This window comes from Polistes dominula, unplaced genomic scaffold, assembly GCF_049000335.1.
Source record: "Polistes dominula isolate Pdom_NZ unplaced genomic scaffold, Pdom_raw_medaka contig_373, whole genome shotgun sequence".
Lineage (NCBI taxonomy): Eukaryota > Metazoa > Arthropoda > Insecta > Hymenoptera > Vespidae > Polistes > Polistes dominula.
The window spans coordinates 6,755,549-6,777,210 of record NW_028300899.1 but is presented as its reverse complement, the minus strand read 5'-3'; the positions used below and the strand labels follow the sequence as shown (position 1 = coordinate 6,777,210).

Here is a 21,662-nt window from a genome sequence, read left to right as displayed (position 1 = left end):
TTGATAGTAGTAGATACATTTAAATGATGCTTAGATAATTTTGAACAAATTTGTAGATAATTTTTTGTAGCATTGTAATGAAGCGACATCTGTCGACTATAAATTCAAATAGAAATTGATGGGTCGCCATGTTGTATATTCATTTAATAACGCTTGTCATTATAAACAAAACTGAGAATTGTTAAATTTGGTGCAGATTTGTTTAATTTATTTCAAATTATCAGTCATTATTTACAGAAAATATTGTTTTATTTAAGTTCATTTTTAAGTAAGCATTATGAGTTCTGAATTAGTTTTAGGTATTCGATCAAATTCACAAAATTTAACAACCATCAAATTACGCGACATTAATTTAAACAATAAAGTTGAATTTTTAAGATACCAGACTGCAGCAAAAGCTAATTTAGCCAAGGAATCGTTTGGTAAGAATATTCATTTATTTTTAATTTAAATTATTTATTAATTTAATAATATGTTATTAACCACAGAACTCATATATTGTGGTTGTATTTTGGAAGATGATATGTGCCTGGAAACTTGTGGTCTTAAAAGCGGTGCAATGGTACATGTTTTAATGAAGAAGGAAGAAGAACCTCCAGTACCGGTGAAATATATATCTGAAGAAAGTATTCTACAGTTGGCTTCTACATTTAAATCTTTTAATGACAATCCTGCATTTAGAAGTGCCTTGCACGTAATTATCAATAATATAATATACCAGAGTTTAATTAAATATAAGTAAGTAAAGTTAGATACTTATACAATGTATTTTAGCGTTTGAGTAAAAGGCCAGAAGTTATAGAAAACATTATTTCGTCATCTCCCGGATTACACGAGGACACTGTTGCAATTGCTATGTTACAAGATCCTGATCTGATGGGTCATTTTACAGACATAGATACCATTAAAAGGTAAGATTTTTACTAATACATTTATATATACTTTACTAGTATATTAGATCACATAACGTTAATATGTTTATTATTAATTAATTGAATTGCATTACAGAATTGCTGAATTGCATCCAGTACTTGTAGAAGCTGCACAAAATTTAGCTGCCGCCGTACATGAAGAAGCACATAACAATGCCACAGCTGGTTCTAATTCAACCCTGATGAATACACCCCCTACTGCATACTCTTATAGTTTAGATAATTTAAGCGACGATGAGGAAATGGCTGGAGACTCTTCACAATCATCGGATTCTACTCAACCATCGAATTTGAGTTCTAATCCATCTAATAATATTACTGCGCGAATTGCAGCCGCTATTTCAAGAGCAGGAAATCGTGCCTTTCCATTATCCAACTCTCCGTCTTCTACATCAGCTAGTAGTACAAATTCAGGTGTTATAACTACTGAAATGTTTACGCAAGCTATGCAACAAGCATTTGCAACGACACCCCCACCGACAGCTACTACAGCTCCAACTTCTTTATCGCCGATATTACCTGCCACAGTTCCAGATTCTGTGGATTTACAAAGACAATTAGCCCAAATGCACGAAATGGGTCTCCATGATGATAATATCAATATTCAAGCATTGATATTAACAAATGGCGATGTACAAGCTGCGATCGAACTTGTATTTAATAGTTTTAGTGACAATTAGGATAATTAATAATAAATACTCGTTTATTACGATGACCAATAAACAAGACCTCTTCTCTCATAGGCTTTCGAAGTTATTTCTTTCGTTAATAATAGAATTATATAAAATTGTAAATCATGCTCTTTCTCGAGGACTTGGTTTTTATTATTTATTTCTAGTTTTGTTAAAATTATCCAATCGAGAAATAACATTTATTAATAATAAGAAAATTGTAAAATATATATATATATATATATATTAATAACATACTCGATACATTTAGTTGCAATAAAAAATAAAATGACATAAAATATTATAAATTTATTTATTATACGCTTTGAAAAAAAGAAATTATATATTTGCATATGTTTCTTTAATCGCCTACATTGTTCTTGAACACAGATAATAATATGATATAATTGAAAAAATGAATGAACGTTAGTCAATGTGGGAAGAAAGCTAGCAGACTGATTTTAACTTTTTGTGTGTGATGATATTTATGAGAAAAGTAGTATAGGACATAGTATTTGAGTTTGTGTGAGTATAATAAAGACTAATCGTATGGTGGTAACGCGCAGCTATGGTGGTAACGCGCGCAGCTATAGTGGTAGTGGTATTGATGGGGGGGGGGGTAGTAGTAACGGGATTCTTGGTGGGGAGAGGGTAACTGCTTGCCGCGCTTGTAGCGGTTGTCAGTGACAGTTGAGCTGTCGCGGCGTTATGATATGTGGTAGAAGTTACTTGATTTTTTTTTGAACGAGAAAAGCGTCCGTTACACCCGGCACCCGGTTCGAGTACGCGTGTATATATGTTCAATAGAAATAATAGCACGTGTACAAAGAGGGAGATATATATACGTGATCGTGACGATATTTATAACGGGACTCTTTATAGAGATTACATCTAGACGATCTCAATAAAAAGGTAAAAACAAAAGATGAAGAACATCAAAATTATATTTGTATATAAAAAGAGAAGGTTATATTCAAGGGTTGTGTGTAATAGTAGTAGTAGTAGTAGTAGTAGTAGTAGAAGTAGTACAGTCTGTATTCTGTTAATTATATTGCTATCAATACTCGTAGATGCACATATATGTTTAGATATAAATAGACTACATTCAAAAAACTAATCATTGTCGGTAAAGTCAAAAGCTATCATTTGTTTGATTAAATTTTTCGATTAGTTTCTAATTTTTCTCTCTTTTGTCTCATTGTACAAAGAAATATAACCGATTCGTTCGAAAGTTTTCTTTCGTTAAAATGACGCCAGAGCGCAGTAGCGTTTTTCCTTTCTTTAGATTTTCTTTTTTGAAATTCGACCCCCATTTGACAGATGATTTTTCAATGGTACGTTGTACACAATGGCGAAGAATTTGGGCATCGTTAAGAAAGAGGGTTTCTCTTCGTGTTACCCTTGAACTTAAGAATTTTCATAGTTCTCTCTCTCCTTTTTATTCCTTTTTCTATTTCTATTCTACTACTACTACCACCACCATCACCACCACCATCACCACCACCATCACCACCACCACCATACAACTATCGACTTCTCGTCATTGACATTGTGTAGAGAAAAAAAGGTTTAGGAACTTTTTATCGTACAAAAATGATTTTTTTTCATCCTTTAGTGAGATGACAGGGGGAGGAATCATAAGGGTTGCAACAACGGCATAACATCTTACATTATTTTCATTTTATTTTTATTTTTTTTGTCTTCACCTTCGATTCGTCACATTTCAATCTCGCGCTTTAATTAAATGTTCGACAAAAAATATGTCCTCTTTAGACGAATGCATTTCCTTTTTCTACGTTTGAGCAATCATGCATTACTCATGTATTCGGCAAACACAACGATTACGATGTTCTTGGAACATACGATTACTATTGCTCTCTTTTTCGTTCAACTTTTAATTCTTTACACGTTGTAAAAGTTGAAAACACACACGTGTCTTCTTCGAGCATGCGTGTCACTCTAATTTTCAATCAGTTTTTTTTTTTTTTTTTTTTTTTAAACAAATATTTCACCCATACTTTCATCGATGATTTCATTTTATAATTCAAATTCTTAAACACGATTTCATTTCGATCATCATTTATTTATATTATCATTGTTGATTGTAAATAAATTGAATAAAAATTCATATTAAATATTGGTGATTAAATTATTGTTACATATTTCTAAATGCTTTTCAATTGACATAAGCAAAAATAAAAGAAATTTTCGTTGGTCCTTGAATTGCGTTAAATTGTCAACATATATCTCGAGGTCGTCATTAAAATATATAAATGGTTAATGAATTGGCGACAAGAGAAACGCAAATAGAAAACGTCTTGTTTGATCTAATTAAATCGAATATTGTCATTTTTATTTATATATATACATATATTGAAACAATTTAAATTATTTTAAGTATTTCAAATCTTTCTTTTTAATTCATAAAATTGTATAATTTTGTAATTTATATTTGAACTTACCTGTGTTCTCTTTAGAGAATTAGATTTACGAATGTTTTGTTCAATGTTTTTTAACAGTAGGAATTAATATTTAAATTATCTTATAATTATTATAATATATAAATATAATATTTAATATTATATTATAATATTTAATTTTTTTATATTATATTATTATTTATTATTATATATTATATATAGATTATTATTTATATTATATTATAATATTTAATATTATATTTAAATATTATAAAATAATATTATATATATTAAATATTAAATAGAAGAAGAAGAAGTTTATTTTTCAGGTATTCCCCTTTAGGGTTTTTACCCCGAAGGCCCCCCCTACATTATTAAATATTAAATATTATAATATAATATTTTTACACACAAAATAATATTTTATATATAATATTATAATATATATTTATATATATTTATATTTTATTTATATTTTATTTTATATATATATTATATATATTTATTATAATATATATTTATATATAATATTTATATATATTAATATTTATATATAATTCTTCTTATTATTAAATATATATGTATAAAAACAATTAGAAATAAGTCAAATTGGTTCAGTTTGTAAATCTAGTGTTAAAGACATAGTTTTTCATTTATTAACAAAAAAAATAATTAGACAATGTTATAATACTTCGGTTGAATTAATTTGATCGGTTAATTAGATAGGTCAGGTGTTAAGGATAAAACTTAAATATGAGATATATAAGTTGGACAGTAAGATGAATCGTGTTAATTAAAAGGAATAATTAATTTGATTTGATTAAATGAGTCTCGCATTATAACGTGCTAGAAGAGAGTAATTATGCATTCTGGCTAATAAATAAGTATAATTTCCTAATTGTCTATAAGTCAAGCGGGTACTCTTTTTAAGTATGTAATTGTGATTAACGGTCAAGGGTAAGTAAGACGAACGATTAGATATCGATCGATTACTCGATAATCACAATTTCATGGAAGAAAGGATTATTACTTTTCATTTCTATTTTTAACCATTTATTTATTATTCCATTTCATTTATCCGATTATATTTTGTTTAACAGGAATTCGAAGAGGATTAATCGAAGAAGGTGACGACTCCGACAGAAAGAATTTAATTTTTAATTTTAAAACCAAGTTTTAATAACAAGAAGAAGAAGAAGAAGAAAAAAATAAAAACCATAAATATGGCGCACGAAAATGGTATAAATGGAGATACAGATTCTGAGACGGTTGAGTTGAATCCTCTTAGAAGAACAAGATTTCTCGTTAATCGAGTGGACAGTGTAGAAGGTCGGACAAGTCTTTTGGGTGAACAGGAAACGAAAAAATCTTTGAGACATATGACCAGAGAAGCTTTACCTAGGCTCGACAACTATAGAAACATTATGAGCATTCAAGCTGCACACAGACCATCCCTCGATGAACTCCACAATCCTACTCTCCTTAACAAGGTACAAGTTTTTCTTATATTACAAACATTTTTTTTCCTTTTCTTTCCTTTTCTTTGTACTCAAATCAATAAGAGGATGAAAAAGGATACTTTCTACCTGCTTTTCATAGTATCCTATTTCTAGTATTTAATGAATAGGTTGTTCGTCCTCTAAAATAAATAATGAAAAAAATATCTTTCAGAGAGATTTTAACTGGTTAGAATTAGAATTCGTAAAAATTATACAACTATTTTATTTATACAGTTATATATATAATATATAAATAACTAATACTAAATAACTATAAGAATAAATAATAAATATAATAATATATATATATATATATATATTGTGGGTCAAAAAAATGACTTATATAATAATTATATTAATATAATTATAAATTATATATAATATAAAAAATGACTATAAATGACTATTATAAAATGCGCAATACAAATTTTTGTAGGAAATTAACTGCTCTATAAAAATGGTGTCTTATGTTTTGGCGATAAAATTAAGCGTTCAAAAGATATTCAGAGACAAAAATCAGTACACATGAAAGTTTGTCTTTAGAATTTTAGAATTTATTGTCGAGTTATAAAATTCATAAACAAAAATGAAATTTGTCTTAAAATAATGAAACTTAAATCTTCAATATCATTCAAATGGTGAGGTTTACGGAAAAAATATAAGATACCTTTTTTGTAGAGCATTAAATTTCCTACAAAATTCGTCCAGAACATTTTTCTGTACAATCATTAAATAATGAGAAAGGAATTTTAATCTATTGGACTGAAAAAAAAATAAAAAACTGCGATGCGGAGGATCTTCCTATTAAAATTAAGAGCTCATATTTGGTGACAATTTGTTTAAGGTGTCTAGCAACCCATTTTTCCGTGGCACTTGAAAAAAAAAAAAGTCATTTTTTTGACCCACCCTAATATACATATATATATATATATATATATATATTATATAACTATATTTTAAATTTAATAAATTTAATTTAATTTGAATAAATATAAATATAATAAATATTTAAATATTGGATATTATACTATGATAAATTAGAAACTTTTCAAATTTATTTTCAATATTTTAACAAAATCACGACGAGACATGTAAAGTAAATTATTTTTCCTTTTTTTTATTTAGTATATTTTAAATTCACGATATCCAATCATCGTAAATTGTATTTCTGCTGTAGTATAAGCTCACGTTTAGAATGAAAAAAAAAAAGAGAATGTTTAACATCAGCAGAAATAAAAGTTTCCGACTTATAAATATTTTTCTATCTATGTGCAGCTAATCCTTCTTTTTCTTTTTTTTTTTTTTTTTAAGACTTTTATATATACAGTGTCTAACAAAGATAAAACCATATTCATAGGTAAACAAACGAATTGTACAATTAAAGAGGGCACTGTAAAAAACTGAAACAAATTACATTTTTTTTTGTTCGTTTACTTTTGTTCGTTTATTATAATATTATAATAAAATACAAAAAAAGTAATACTAAAAACTAATAATAATTAATTTAGTAATAATTAGTATTAATATTATATTATTTAGTAATTAAGTAGTATATTAATATTAGTGTAATAATATTATACTATTAATATAATATTATAATATTATATATATAATTATAGTAATATTATACTATTAATATTACAATATATTAGTATTAATATTATATAGTATATATATATAGTATTATAAATTATATTAGTATAACTATTATAGTATAGTAATATTATATATTATATTATAATATTATACTATATATATTAATATTACTATAATATTATAATATTAATACTTTTTATTTTCACTGTACACTAATCGTATATTTTTCTATTAGAGAAATCGTTTAACTCGTTTAAGTTAGAAAGTTGTTGATATATATATTCCCTAATGTATATATACATTAGAGAAAATAGCAAAAAAAGAAACTAGCAAAAAAAGAAACTAGAGGTTCGAGAAGGAAAGAAAAAAGAAAAAAATATCGTGTACGTACGTATAATATACGTATATCGTTTAATGATGTCATAGATGACGATGATATTGAAATTTTGTCGTTTATGAAATGGTCATTCGTAAACTGTGTTGGGTCAAAATGAAGACCCTCACGTTCTGTCAGTCAATTAAAGCATCATCTTGAAACTACGACGAAGAAAAGATCTTTCGAGATCGAGAAAGAAAACACGCGGTTGTTATTAACGCCATGAACGATAACAGATGATCAAATTTACAGACGGTAATAATGGTCTTCTTTTTCATTTGAATAAAAAGGAAAAAAAATATTACAACAAATGAATAACAAATGATTTCTTTATTTTTAGATACACACCATTTACCAACCAACCCCCCAATTTGTAAATCGTTGAATTATCCACATAACACGAAAGGTTTTGAAATCTTTCAGCGAAAGTTTTCGTAAAATATTTCCAAAAAAATCTTTCAGAAACCTAGCAGGCATCATTCTAAAATATATTGAAAAAGATTCATAAAAGATTTTACAAAAATATTTGAAAAAACATTTCTAAATTTTTTTACTGATAGAGTAATTAAAATGTTTAAAAGTATTTCTATGAAACCTTGCAGAAACCTTGCAAAAAGATTTGTTAAAAATATTTCAAGACATTTTACTTTGTAGATTCTTTTTAGAAACCTTTTTAATAGGTTTAAAACCTTGTCAAGAAATGTTTTAGAAAGTTTTCAGAAAGTTGTTATGTTATGTGGGAATTTTTATACAAATTTATTACAATTTTGTTAATATTCACTTGTTGGATTCATTACTTTAAAGATAAAAAACATTTACAAAATTATTTTAATATATTAATTTATTGAAAAAAAAGCAGAATAGTTTTTTTTAGTATCTAACAATGAATTGCAAAAAAAAATTGTAGCTCAACACCAATAGAAACCAAAAATACCAAAAAGATGTTTTGTTTCAATATTCTTTAAACTTGACAATATTTAATATACGAAACGTGTTAACCGTACATTAAAAAAAAAAGGAAAAAAAATTATCAAAGAAAATAAAATGACAATCTTTACAAAGTTTTTCTCTCTGATAATTTTCTTCTAGTCGTGCGGTTTAAACGAAATAAAAAAAAAATAAATTTAGAGAGGGAATTTTAAACGATGAGAAACAAAGAGGAAAAAAATATATAAAAAAAATCAAACAAGAGAAAAGAATTAATAACAATATACACAGATGAAGAATTTTTATGTCATGACGATAATAATTACACAACGAACCATTATCTCTCTCTCTCTCTCTCTCTCTCGTGGAATTAATTTTTCATTAATCTTTTACAAATTTATCGTTGTGTTTTATGAAACATGCGGAAAATGTTAGAAGACACGAGGAATGTTTTTCATTAACTATGCATGCAGTATACAACCAACATATGCATAAATATTTACATTTATTTATATAGTAACAACTTGCAGATTGATTCTTAAGAAAGGATCATTGATAAATGATACAATAATTATCATCTATTAACAATCTTAACATATGTAACATAAAATTAAAATGTAAATCTTATTCTTGTAGTTTGAAAAATGAATTTCTTTTCGGCGTCTTCAACATAATGCTGTGTCTCTCTCTACCCCTTACTAACAGAAGCGGCGTTGTTAAATGTTTAAACGAGATCCATAAGGAAGGCCAACGTAATGTGTGCACAAAGTAATCATCGCAAACGAACGATTATTATCAGAGAGAAAGAGAAGAAAGAAAGAGAGATATATGTATGAGTCATAGTAGTTTATAACATTTTTTTCTTTCATTATTATTATTATTATATTCTTATCTGTTAGTAATCTTACTTTAGTAAGAAATGTAAAGAGTGTAAAGATTTAATAAAAAAAAACAGATCTGTGCACAGATCACACACGGTAGAAGTGAAACCTTCAAAGAAAACCAAGCTTCTAAACATGAATATATCGAAACAATTGAATTGTAATACAGCGCCATCTATTGAAAGAACCTTACAGAACCTAGATAACCTCTAAATAAAAATCTTTAAATTAGTAATAAAAAATAATAATAAAAAAAAATCGCGATAAAAATTGTGCTATGTGCTAAGTTGGAAAAAATCACGTGAAATAAAATAAATTTCATTAAAATAAGTTGAGTAGTTTCGGAATTATTAGTGGACAAACATATTGTTACACTGAATTTTTATATATAGAATTTTATTAATTAATTAATTAATATATAGAATTAAATTATATATTGAATTTTATTAATTAATTCATTATTTTTGTTTCATCGGTTTCACGTTCTTCCGTTTCACGATTTTCAAATCACCCTGATTCTAAAGAAGTTTTCACTTAAAAAAAAAAAAAACAAGAAATAATTAGAAGTCTTTATTGATATATAGTGATGATAATAACACAATGATTCAGAAAATAGAAACACCATCAGTCGTTGATCCGAATTGTCAAGCATACTTAGGTACATACATATATATATACCTACATCGGACTTAATATAGGAAATCGCGTGCTTCGAATACATTATGTTGCGAGGGTTAAGCGTTCGTTATTATTTCACTATCGCGGCACATGTCACGAAATGTCTAAGCGCTTAACGCATTCATAACGTAACACATTTGACACGATCAAAAATCCAAGATGATCGACTAAACTTAATCCCTCCTTTTTTCATTTCTTTTTCTAGATTGGTTGAATCAATTTCAATTTTCATGCCTCAACGTTTTCGTTAAGACAAAATAAAATTACAAATTAAAAGTAAAAAAAAAAAAAAAATAGCCCTCAGATAGTTGCAGATGCATTGACTGTTATTTGCAGAGGGCAAAGTGTCACCGGGGATCGGATCGGATCTGCGGAGGTGTGCAAGAATAATTTCGTAATTATAGTAGAGTCCAAGGCAAGATATTCGTGGATATAACGGGAAATAATTGGACGAAACGAGCCAGCGTATCTTTTAAGAGTCGCTATAGAAATTCTGATGTGTGTGTGTCGCAGGGGGTCAACTATATGACAAAAATTTGATAAATTATTCAATGTTTTATTCTAATCTTTTTATTTGTGTTTAACTGTTATGACATTTCACAAACAAATCCGATTGCTTACTGGCTTTATTTGGATTGTCCTGTTCTTTATTGGATATATATGTTACTTAATTCCATTTAGGGCTTCTTCTCGAGGTGAAACTACCAACTGCAATTAATTTGATATCGTTGTACGATCATTTTAATATCCAATGCAATCTTACTGAACTTGAAAAACAAAACAAACGTCTTTGAATTTCTTTTGTAAAAAGCATTCCGATGCTGGGCGTGTTGTACATAATATACATATATGTATATATATATATATATATATATATGAAGCATCATTACGTAAATCGTTAGTCTTCATTGGGTGACTCGCGGACGACCCTTCCTCTAGACGAATCACCTTCAATGTCGATAACCACCTCTAAATCTCAATTTACGCATAACGTCTGCATAGAAAAAGAGAGAGAGAGAGAGAGAGAAAGATTCATATGTAATGCATCTTTCTTTCTTTCTTTCTTTCTTTCATTCTTTCTTTTTGTCAATCAAATTCGATATTTTTCCATTCCAACCCATCTTAAGATCCCATTATTTATTTAACAATCATCTTGAACGTTAAGTAAATTGACGTTAATCGCACGTTAATCTCGTCGATTTTCGGCCTTGAGAGTTTGCGGCGTTTATCAATTACATATATCGCTATAATAAAAACGAAGACGATTATTATTTTCGCTTAAGTTAATCGGTAATTGCATTTAACGCTTTGATTATGTTTATGCAATCGTTAAAAAAAGGATTATTCTTGTTAATTTAAGATGTTCGATGTTGATTTCTCGTTTGAATTCAAATGGAATTCATGAAAGAAATGTATACATTTGTATTTGATTTTTTTTATTTTTGTTTATATAAATATAGACATCCGGCTCGAACACACTGCCCATAACAGATGTAAAATTACCGGTATCGGGTGTCAAATTTGGTTGGATTCAAGGAGTTTTAATGAGATGCCTCCTAAACATATGGGGGGTTATGCTATTCCTTCGACTTTCTTGGGTAGTTGCTCATACTGGTATAGGTGAATATCAAGTATATATATATATATATATATATATAAAATAATCCTTATGATTTATCAAGTATTATTTTCATTTAAAAATATGATTTTGTAGGACAAGCTATACTTTTAATTCTCACAACTACAGTAGTAACGACCATAACGTGTTTATCGATGTCAGCCATTAGTACGAACGGATTGATAAAAGCAGGTATTTACACAAAATTTTAATTAACTCACTATGTGACATAGCAAACTATATCAATTAATATTCAATTTATTATTTATTTTAGGTGGAACATATTATATGATATCCCGTTCACTTGGTCCTGAATTTGGTGGTGCCATAGGATTAATATTTTCTTTAGCAAATGCAGTTGCCTGTGCAATGTATGTAGTAGGGTTTTGCGAAAGTTTAGTTTTGAATTGTCTTAAATCATATCAACTGTGCATACTTGACTGTGGCAGCTGGGATATGAAAATTATAGGTTCGATTAAAATATCTCCTTTTAAAAAATGAAAACAAAAATCCAATAATAAATCCGTAATGATTGTTATCTTTTCATTAAACAGGTAGCTTGACCATAGTTATCCTTCTTGTGGTCATAATGATTGGTTTAGAGTGGGAAGCCAAAGCTCAAGTCTTTCTTCTGATCATACTTCTTCTAGCCATTTTTGATTTTATGATTGGCACTATTATTGGGCCCAAGAGTGACGCAGAAAAAGCCAAAGGATTTATAGGATATAATGGTAAATTATATTTTTCTTTTTTTTCCTTCCTCATCTTCTGTATTTTTATTTGTTTTTTTTCTGTTTTCTTTTTTCTAGCCAACTTATTTGTGGAGAATTTCAAGCCGGATTACAGATACAGCGAAGGAGTGCATCATGATTTTTTTTCAGTCCTCGCTATCTTCTTTCCGGCAGCAACAGGTATCCTGGCAGGTGCGAATATATCCGGTGACTTGAAGGTGATTTAGTCCTTTCGTCTGCAGAAAACAACGTTATTAAAAAAAAAAATCTTATTACACAAAAAACAAATTTGTTGAATATATTCGCAATTTTAAGATCCGTTTTAATTATTTATATTTTATTTGACTTACCGTTCTATTTTTAAATAGGATCCACAATCGGCTATACCTAAGGGAACTTTACTAGCGATATTATTAACAACATTATCGTATATTCTTATGGCAATTATGGTTGGAGGTAGCGTCATGCGAGACGCTTCCGGTGAAATAAGTGACATAAGAACTGTTAATAATTCTTACATCGTGCAATCGTTATTTGACGTAAGTAACGACACTTCAGCAGAAAATTTGACCATTACTGGAAATTGGAACGAAACTATTTGGAGTATATATGATACCAAATTTAATTGTACGTCCGGATGTAACTATGGAACTCATAATAGCTTTCAGGTTTGTTTTATAATTAAGATCCGAGAGTTTAGAAATGAGACAGATAGATTTATTATGAACGAATCAATAATTATTTATAGGTAATCGAATTAGTAGCCGCTTTTGGTCCTTTTATTTATGCTGGCTGTTTCGCAGCAACCCTATCAAGTGCCTTAGCTTCTTTGGTCTCAGCACCAAAAGTATTTCAAGCTCTCTGTCTTGACAATCTTTATCCTGGAATAGGATGGTTTAGCGGGAAAAAAGATAAGGAACCTATTCGCGGATATTGTCTTACTTTCGTTATTGCCTTTTCTTTTATACTAATCGGTAAACATATACTTCATATATATTAGTATATATTAGTATATTAGTATATTTGTTTTATAACGATGCATTGACAATTGACAATTATTTTTATTTATATTTTTTCAGGAGAGTTAAACGTTATCGCTCCACTGATATCAAATTTCTTCTTGGCTGCATACACTCTTATTAATTTCAGTACTTTCCATGCTTCTCTAGCAAGACCAATTGGTTGGCGGCCAACATTTAAGGTAGTTGCACTTCACCTATTTTTCTTTGTAATAAAGATTATAAACATAAGTAGTATCCCGTTAGTCGAAATGATTTTTTCTTGATGTATTTCAGTATTACAATATGTGGCTCAGTCTTGCCGGTGCTATTCTATGCGTTTCTGTGATGTTCTTGATCTCATGGTGGACAGCCTTGATTACCTTGTTCATAGTTCTAGCGCTATATTTGGTAGTCTCGTATAGGAAGCCTGGTAAATTTGATAAATCATTTTTGCAAATAGTTTAATCTTTGCAATTGTAACAAGTTTCGTTGGATTAATTGAATATTTTTAATTATAGATGTAAATTGGGGATCTACCACGCAAGCCCAATCGTACAACAATGCCTTAACAGCGATTCAACAATTAGATAGGGTAGAAGAACATGTCAAAAATTACAGGCCCCAATTATTAGTTCTTACTGGAATACCATCCACGAGAGTGTCGTTAGTCGATTTTGCTCATAACATTACGAAAAATCAAAGTTTATTTATTTGTGGACACATTGTAGAAGTATGAACAATAATTATGAACACATATATTTATATTCTTTTATCAGATTAATTAATCGTTGTGTATTTTGTAGTCATCGATATCGTACAAAACACGCAATAACATGGTAGCGAAATGTACTTCGTGGTTCAGAGCGAATAAAATAAAAGCATTTTATTCCGTGGTCGATGGTGCCAATTTTCAAGATGGTGCTACTTCTCTTTTACAAGCTGCCGGTTTGGGAAAAATGAAACCTAATATTTTATTGATGGGTTATAAACAAGATTGGGCCTGCTGTTCGCGAGAGAATTTGAACATGTACTTTAATACCATGCAGTAAGTGTTACATTTTTAAAATGTCTTTCTATACTTGGACATAAAAGAAAAAAATTATTTATTACCGTGTCATTTTTATAGCAAAGCATTAGATATGCATATAGCTGTAGCTTTATTACGAATTCGTGAAGGATTAGACAGTAGTGGAGTTATAACTGAAGCTGAGGAACAAAAAAGATTTACTCCTGTGGTTTTACCAGCAAATCAAAGTTTCTCTCAACTTAGTCAAGGTAAATACTTATTATTATTTTATAAAATATATGTGGGACGAGCACCTCCATGCCAAACTTATTGGGCATCCGTGAGAAGGATTAGTCGGTGGGCCCTGGATAGCACAATTGGTTAAAAGAACAATCACCCGGAAAGCGAAAGATCCGTGGTTCGAGTCCCCCGGTCCAGTAAGAGTCCAGCGGTCCAATTTTTTCACGAATCCCACATATATATGATGATAATAATTAATTCTGATCTTTTTTCTTTTAGCCAGTAGTACTTCAGACATTTCAATACCAGGAAGTCCTGCTCCAAAACGTTCAAAAGTAGTTAACGAATATCCAAATCCATGGGCGAGCGAACAATCTCGTGAAAATCAACAAAATGTTAATCCCATAGGAAAGGAACTATTTAATGCTGTTGCATTATTTCAAAAGAAACAAAAAAAGGGAACAATTGATGTTTGGTGGTTATATGACGATGGTGGTTTAACACTTTTATTACCTTATATTATTAGTACGAGGCGTAATTGGTCGAATAGTAAATTAAGAGTTTTTGCTCTTGCGAATAAATATTCAGAACTCGAGTACGAACAAAGGAAGTATGTTTTCTTTATTATTTTTATTATTATATACTTTTCATTATTATTATATTTATTATTATTATATACTTTTATTATTATTTTTTTTTTTTAACAAAATTCTTTTAATTTTAACAAAAGCAATTATTGTATGTAATAAAATGTTGTATGTTTTCAGTATGGCTAGTCTTTTGTCGAAATTTCGGATAGATTATTCGGCATTAAAAGTAATTCCGGATATATCTAAACCAGCTCAAAACAGTACAAAAAATTTCTTTGACACATTGATCAATGATTTCAAAGGATCCGATAATACCAAAGAATCTGACGATGGTAATTTTTTATATTAATCACAAGATTAAAACTTTACCAATGTGTAATCTTGAAAGAATATTTTTTTTTTGTATATTATTTTGTTCTTTTTTAGGCGTCATAAAGGAATCCGAACTTATTGCGATGAAAGAGAAAACAAATAGACATCTCAGATTGAGAGAATTGTTGCTTGAAAATTCTATGGAAGCAAATTTAGTTGTTATGTGAGTAAAACATATTAGATTTGTTTTTCATTTTCTATATATTACTGTATAAATGATATAATTTAATAATTTATATAGGACGTTGCCAATGCCACGAAAAGGTGCAGTTTCCGCACCACTTTACATGGCATGGCTTGAATCCCTAACGCGTGACATGCCGCCATTTTTACTTGTTCGAGGAAATCATACGTCTGTCTTAACATTTTATTCTTGAATATAAATATGAAAGAAAGAAAAAAAGAAATATCAGGTGAGATATATATATATATCATGACAGAAATCGTATTTAATTGACGAATTTCTCTTTTATCATATTACATGTATGTGATGAGTGTAACAAAATCACTGAACAGGAAGAAGATGTATTCTAATTTTAGAACACCATATTTATACAGATAAAAAGCATCGTATCGTTGAAATTCTCTTTTATCTTTTTTTTATTTTAATGGTTTTTTATTCTGATAAATGCATCATCATATTGATCAAATTTGATTTGTCAATTTATAATATGAATATATATATATTTAATAATACGATTAACAACAATAATGAGATAATAATAATCATAATAAATAATTATCTCATTGTGCGTTTGTAATTCATTTTTTTTTATTATTGAATTTGTCATAATTGGTGGTTTTATATATATAGTATAATCTCACTAATCCGGCACTTCAATAGACCGATACGTCCAATAATCCGGCACACCCCGCCCGCGCCACCCTCGCTCCTATATGCCTATGCGCTCCATCGCCGTGTCGTCGTCTAGCAGTCTAACCTCAAAACTTATCACTTTTTTCTCTATAATCCAGTAATTTGAACATTTCAATAATCCGGCACTCTCTGGTTTTTAATAGTTAGTTTAATAATTAGTGAGATTGTACTGTATATATAAAGTTCTTTTTTTTTTTTACATATTAATGAAGAATCATTGTTTTTTTTATAAGGATTAAATTTTACAATAAATTCAATGTGTTTTCTACATTTTAAACGTTGTTTCTCTTAAAATGAAAAATAATATATAAATATGAATAAGATAGAACTATTGATACATGATATTAAAACTTTGTAATTGAATTTGTTTTTTATTTTCTATTACAAAACATTTTTTTAACATGCAAAATATTCTATTATATCGTAAAAAAAAAACATTTTATGACTGTATTAATCAAATGACGTTTAAAAATGGGAAGCAGTATTTCAATGATTAAAAAAAATTAAATGTATTTGATATTTGTGTATTTTTCTCTTGTTGTGCACAGACGATAGTAATGTAAACAAAGAAAAAAGGGATATAATATGCAAACTATAATATTATACTTAATGTTATTTTACTTATATATATATATATAAAACAAACAAACAAAAATAGTAAAAAAATTAATAATAGTTTTGTACATTATTAATTATGATATTTTCCTATTATATGATGTTAATTATCTTGTAAAATATAAAATAATATAATACTATGTGTGTGTGTGTGTGTGTGAGAGAGAGAGAGAGAGAGAGAGAAAGAGAGAGAGAGAAAGAGAGCAAAATGAATTTTAGTGTACAGGACCTTAATTAAGCTAAGTGCCTTTTATTGCGAAAAGCTTAAATTAAATATATATATATTAATATTAATGTAATATGAAAATTTTGGAATTCTTAATCATCGGTACTACTGTATAATATACGTATTTTTTTTTTGTAAATATAATATAGATACTGTATTAGAACTAATCGGCCAAATTTATTGATATATATATATATATATATATATATATATATATATAATATACTTAACTATATGTGAAAACAGTTAAAGAAATAATTTGGAAAGTATTTGAAATATTTGTTTCAATGGTTTTCCTCGAAAAAATTTACTCTTTCAGATACAATAACTACATAATATTAATTATGTATAATATCGTATTTCTTTGTATGTCTTTTTTAAAAAGACATGTATAATATAAATCTACCTGATAATATCAATGGATATTTTTTTTTTTTATTACTAAGTATATATATATATAAATTTTCTGATTGCATAAATTGTGAACACGTTTTAACGACTAGTTGTAAATGCATTTATGGGAGTCAGAATATTATTATATATATTTAAAAAAAAAAACAAAAAGAATCTCAAGTTTGTCCTTAAAAATGTCTTAAATATTCTTGCAAAATGTCTAAATGTAAAATACTAGTTCATATTAAATGCAAAAGGTTTGATTTTGCTCGATTATTCGTAATAATATTTTATTTTGAAAAAAAAAAGAAGTCTCCTTTATTCTAACCCCTTATATGCATAATGATAAAAAAGATTGTGCAATATTTATCATTATCACAAATACTGTCCTTTGCATCATTTTTACATATCAAATAAAACAATATTAATTAACTATTTTGTAAAAAAAAAAAAAATAATAATATACGAATACAAAATGAATAGTAAAATTATGATAACAATTAGTAATAAATGTCATGGTTATTTGCTACAATATAACAAGATTTTACACGATGATGGTATAAACATAGAGATATTACAGATAGAGTAGGCGAACCATAGGCGGTTGTGTAAGTGGAAATGTCTCTGCATGAATATAGCAGCAAAAAACGAAAGGTTGATGTTGTCTCTCTCTAACTCATGCGGTACCGGCGCATGCGCAAGTTAGAGAGAGCCAACATTAACCTCCCATGTTCTATCTCTTTTTACTTCGCCGACAGGTTTTATGTTGGCTTGCCTGCTCTAAGTGTAGTATCTCTATGGGTATAAATACTGTAAATAAAATTGAAAAATAAAAATTATATATTAATGGCAAGAGAGCAAAAAAAAAATTATACAAAATAATTCTATTGGCAATATAAACTAGTAATTTTTTTTCTTATTTTTTTTTAATTTAAACGCATCAAGTATATATTAGCTCTGTCTTTATATTTAAAACTTAAAATATATTATATTATTCATTATTATTATTATTTTTTTTTTGTTCTTTCTTAACTTTTTCATGTAATTTTATAATTTATACTTTCAGATATCAAAATGATATAAAAAGCTATAGAGAGTGATAGATGAACTTTCTTAGATTAAATTAATACGTGTTCAGCCCCATAAAGAAAGCTTCTTTTACTTGTTTAAAGTACTGGCTATTTCACTGAGATTATATGTCTTGCTATTCATATTATTATTATTTTTTATATTCTTTTTTTCTGTGTGTATTTGGTTTTTTGTTTTTTTTTAAATACTGCGAATATGTCTGGGTCTGCGTACTAACAAACAACAAGATGATAAACCAGAACTGACCTTTGCTAATTCAGACATAGGTAATGATCTAGTTGGAAATTCTATTTTCTCCATAAAAACCTTACTTGATTGAGGAATTTCATCCTCTGATCGATGAATTAGAGTACCATTGACGTAGAGAACATTTGCAGCAGCATCTTCAGGTACAGTTAATGTCTGGTAACTGTACGTTGCTTCTCGTTCAATCCTCTATACGAACACAATTAATTCATTCTATAATAAAACTGCTGACAAAACGATCAAACAATTGTTACTTATAAAATCTAATTTACCTTTAACACTTCTTGACATTCTTTGCCAGCACCAACGCAAATAACATCAGGTCCAGCCATAGAAACTAATGATTTCAAACGTTTTGATTCTGCAACCTTAAAAAATCAAAGAAATAACTATTATTACATTTTGCAAACTATTTATAATGCTTGTGTATTAGTGTATAAGAAAAAAAAACTGTACATGTGTTTATATCATAGCTACTTCATTGATAAATGTTATCATTTACAAAGATTCAAGCATTTATGCATCAATGAGCGATAATATTATTTTCTGCAAAAAAAAAAAAAAAGAGAATAAAGTACTGAGAGGTCGATAATAAAATGGAATGCGTGCTAAGGTGAGTGAGTAACTTTGCTATGAACTCCATGTGCACGAATATGCTAAGCTAACTTGCATTATCAGTTTTGATTTTTTTAAAGCATCGCTTAAATATTCTGCATTGCATTTGTATGCAGAATTTTATTTAACAAATAAAAAAGTCTATTGCTTTCTGTTTTTTTATTTTTTTGTTTTTTATAAAACGTGCGATCATTTCTCTAATTTGTGAAATACTTTTTTTTTTTGTTCAATGTAATATGCATAATAAGAGAGTCAAACTAGTGCACCCAAACCTGAAGAGGGGCTGAGGTAAGACTCTCCACTATCACCTCTTCGCCACCATCACCCACCTTAAATGAATCATGAAAAATATGTTGTATGAGTATGATTTTTGTCTACAAATATTGACACATTCTGATTCCATGATATGTAACTGTATATTTAATAATAAGATAAATGTGCTGTAAATTAATTCGGTACTTACGTATTAACGTCACCGCAGTAAAAATTCAGCTAATGCGCCAATAAAGAGCAATCTTGTTGTTCGCACACAACAACCTTGTTGTTTGCACATAGCAACAGTCAGGGTTTCGTCATTTTTTAGTGCTACGAAAATGCGTATTTGGGATTTGCCAAAAACAGAACAAGATGCGAGGCATCATTTGGAATCTTTTTTATCAGAGTTCATATGGCGACAGTATCAGGTGAAAGAAAATAGAGATTGTTTTGAATCTATGTTAAATTCTATATCGGCCCATTTTCCATCGAAATCCGATTGACTACTTTTTATAAATAAAATGTTTCGAATTTTGAAAGTGTTTCAATTTTAAATAAAGTTTTTTATTCTATGATTTGTCGCAACAATTTAAGGTGTTGATTGGCGCATTAGCGGAATTTTGTTGCGGTGGAGTTAATACGTAAGTACCATTAATTCTAAATTATAATAATTTAAATGAACGTGTATCACATTATCGAGCATTAGTATAGTTTACAAAGATTATTAACAATTTTTAGAAACAATTATTCATTACTTTTATACTCATGAAAGATTATTATTAATAATAAGCATTTTTTAACAAATATACAAATGTTCCCATTTTGTCAACAAACCTTTATGGGTACACAAGGATATTCAGGAAATGCTGCAGCTACTGCACGAGCACCTGCTTCGTTTGTAAAATGTGACAAGCCGACAAAAAATTCACGGCCTACAATCAAATAATTTATATATGTATATATGTATTTACTAAATAATATCATACACATAAGCTTTTATTAATTATTACCTGTAAACAAGACATCTCCTCCATCTAAACGAGCATTTTTATCAGCTATTTCTATTAAAGGTATTTCTAATTCTTTTTTTAAAACGGCCCTAATAGTATCGATCTGAAATAAAAACATAAATTTATTATAAATTGTAATATTAATTTTAAAAAAAGGAAATATGTATATATATATATACATAAATGAAATGACTTTAAATTAAGTTAAATGAGAATTGAGAGCAATAAGGCGCGAGTTGAGTGGTTTTAAAAATATATATTCGTCAAATGAGAAGTTAATTTGATAACAAGGTCGATACCTCTTTTAGACGAGATGATTCGGTTGGCCGAGCGATTAGAGCAATACCATTACAAACAACGGCAATATCCTCGACGAAAACGCAAAGAGGTGCATTTTCGTCAGGTGGCATTTCAACAACGTCAATATCAAGTTCACGTAATAATTGAGCTAATGCTAAATGTTGCTTTCTAGCCTCGTCAAGCGTGACCTCCCCTCTAGTTCGCAATGAAAGAGGGATTCTACATAAAATTGCATGAGTATATCTATGTAATGGCATGACTATAGCAAACTTTTATTTTTTATTATGTCTAAACAATTTGTTCAAGTGATTTCTCAATTATTTGATCACACCGCTGATTACGGTTTTTTTTTTTATAATTATACCAACGAGAACACACCAATTTGACGTTTCACGTAAAAACAACACTATATTAATACGATCAATGTTACCAACATCTAAATATTATAATTTAGTCGTTGTAAAGTGTGAAGTTAGTTAGGTAGAGTTATTCCTTGTT

At 28.3% G+C, this 21,662-nt stretch overlaps 3 protein-coding genes across 5 annotated transcripts; 2 read left to right on the top strand and 1 right to left on the bottom strand.

Annotated features, from left to right (window-relative positions):
- Positions 1 to 125: 125 nt before the first annotated feature.
- LOC107067703 (ubiquitin-like protein 7) lies at positions 126 to 1,911 on the top strand. Of its 2 annotated transcripts, none has more exons than XM_015323456.2 (4): positions 126 to 422; positions 519 to 694; positions 775 to 911; positions 1,009 to 1,911. In XM_015323456.2, exons 1-4 carry the CDS (start codon positions 278 to 280, stop codon positions 1,610 to 1,612), a joined length of 1,062 nt encoding a protein of 353 aa, XP_015178942.1. In that variant the 5' UTR covers positions 126 to 277; the 3' UTR covers positions 1,613 to 1,911. The 2 variants fall into 2 exon arrangements, with proteins under 2 accessions (XP_015178942.1, XP_015178940.1); XM_015323454.2 differs by having other exon boundaries at positions 489 to 694.
- A 352-nt stretch (positions 1,912 to 2,263) lies between these two features.
- Positions 2,264 to 18,979, top strand: Ncc69 (sodium chloride cotransporter 69). The gene is made up of 18 exons (XM_015323478.2): positions 2,264 to 2,515; positions 5,124 to 5,513; positions 11,441 to 11,600; positions 11,695 to 11,790; positions 11,873 to 12,067; positions 12,153 to 12,329; positions 12,408 to 12,547; positions 12,698 to 12,997; positions 13,078 to 13,303; positions 13,409 to 13,530; positions 13,625 to 13,760; positions 13,849 to 14,060; positions 14,134 to 14,375; positions 14,457 to 14,605; positions 14,856 to 15,186; positions 15,344 to 15,498; positions 15,593 to 15,701; positions 15,780 to 18,979. The coding sequence occupies exons 2-18, from the start codon at positions 5,247 to 5,249 to the stop codon at positions 15,913 to 15,915; spliced, it is 3,153 nt and encodes a 1,050-aa protein (XP_015178964.2). The 5' UTR covers positions 2,264 to 2,515; positions 5,124 to 5,246; the 3' UTR covers positions 15,916 to 18,979.
- On the bottom strand, positions 18,557 to 21,588 carry LOC107067697 (N(G),N(G)-dimethylarginine dimethylaminohydrolase 1). 2 transcript variants are annotated; one of them, XM_015323438.2, is made up of 6 exons: positions 21,164 to 21,588; positions 20,865 to 20,967; positions 20,689 to 20,786; positions 19,872 to 19,928; positions 19,257 to 19,352; positions 18,557 to 19,173 (listed from the first exon to the last, which is right to left on the bottom strand). In XM_015323438.2, exons 1-6 carry the CDS (start codon positions 21,419 to 21,421, stop codon positions 18,919 to 18,921), a joined length of 867 nt encoding a protein of 288 aa, XP_015178924.1. In that variant the 5' UTR covers positions 21,422 to 21,588; the 3' UTR covers positions 18,557 to 18,918. The 2 variants fall into 2 exon arrangements, with proteins under 2 accessions (XP_015178924.1, XP_015178925.1); XM_015323439.2 differs by lacking the exon at positions 19,872 to 19,928 and having other exon boundaries at positions 21,164 to 21,586.
- Positions 21,589 to 21,662: the final 74 nt, after the last annotated feature.

Excerpts from the sequence above, each read along its gene's own strand:
- LOC107067703 (XM_015323454.2), top strand. The coding sequence starts at position 278 with ATGAGTTCTGAATTAGTTTTAGGTATTCGATCAAATTCACAAAATTTA. Across the intron at positions 423-488 it reads TTTAGCCAAGGAATCGTTTG|AACTCATATATTGTGGTTGT; the intron begins GTAAGAATATTC and ends TATTAACCACAG. Across the intron at positions 912-1,008 it reads GACATAGATACCATTAAAAG|AATTGCTGAATTGCATCCAG; the intron begins GTAAGATTTTTA and ends ATTGCATTACAG.
- Ncc69 (XM_015323478.2), top strand. The coding sequence starts at position 5,247 with ATGGCGCACGAAAATGGTATAAATGGAGATACAGATTCTGAGACGGTT. Across the intron at positions 13,304-13,408 it reads CTTTTCTTTTATACTAATCG|GAGAGTTAAACGTTATCGCT; the intron begins GTAAACATATAC and ends ATATTTTTTCAG. Across the intron at positions 15,499-15,592 it reads TACCAAAGAATCTGACGATG|GCGTCATAAAGGAATCCGAA; the intron begins GTAATTTTTTAT and ends GTTCTTTTTTAG.
- LOC107067697 (XM_015323438.2), bottom strand. The coding sequence starts at position 21,421 with ATGCCATTACATAGATATACTCATGCAATTTTATGTAGAATCCCTCTT. Across the intron at positions 19,929-20,688 it reads ATCCTTGTGTACCCATAAAG|GTGGGTGATGGTGGCGAAGA; the intron begins GTTTGTTGACAA and ends GATTCATTTAAG. Across the intron at positions 19,174-19,256 it reads AATGTCAAGAAGTGTTAAAG|AGGATTGAACGAGAAGCAAC; the intron begins GTAAATTAGATT and ends GTGTTCGTATAG.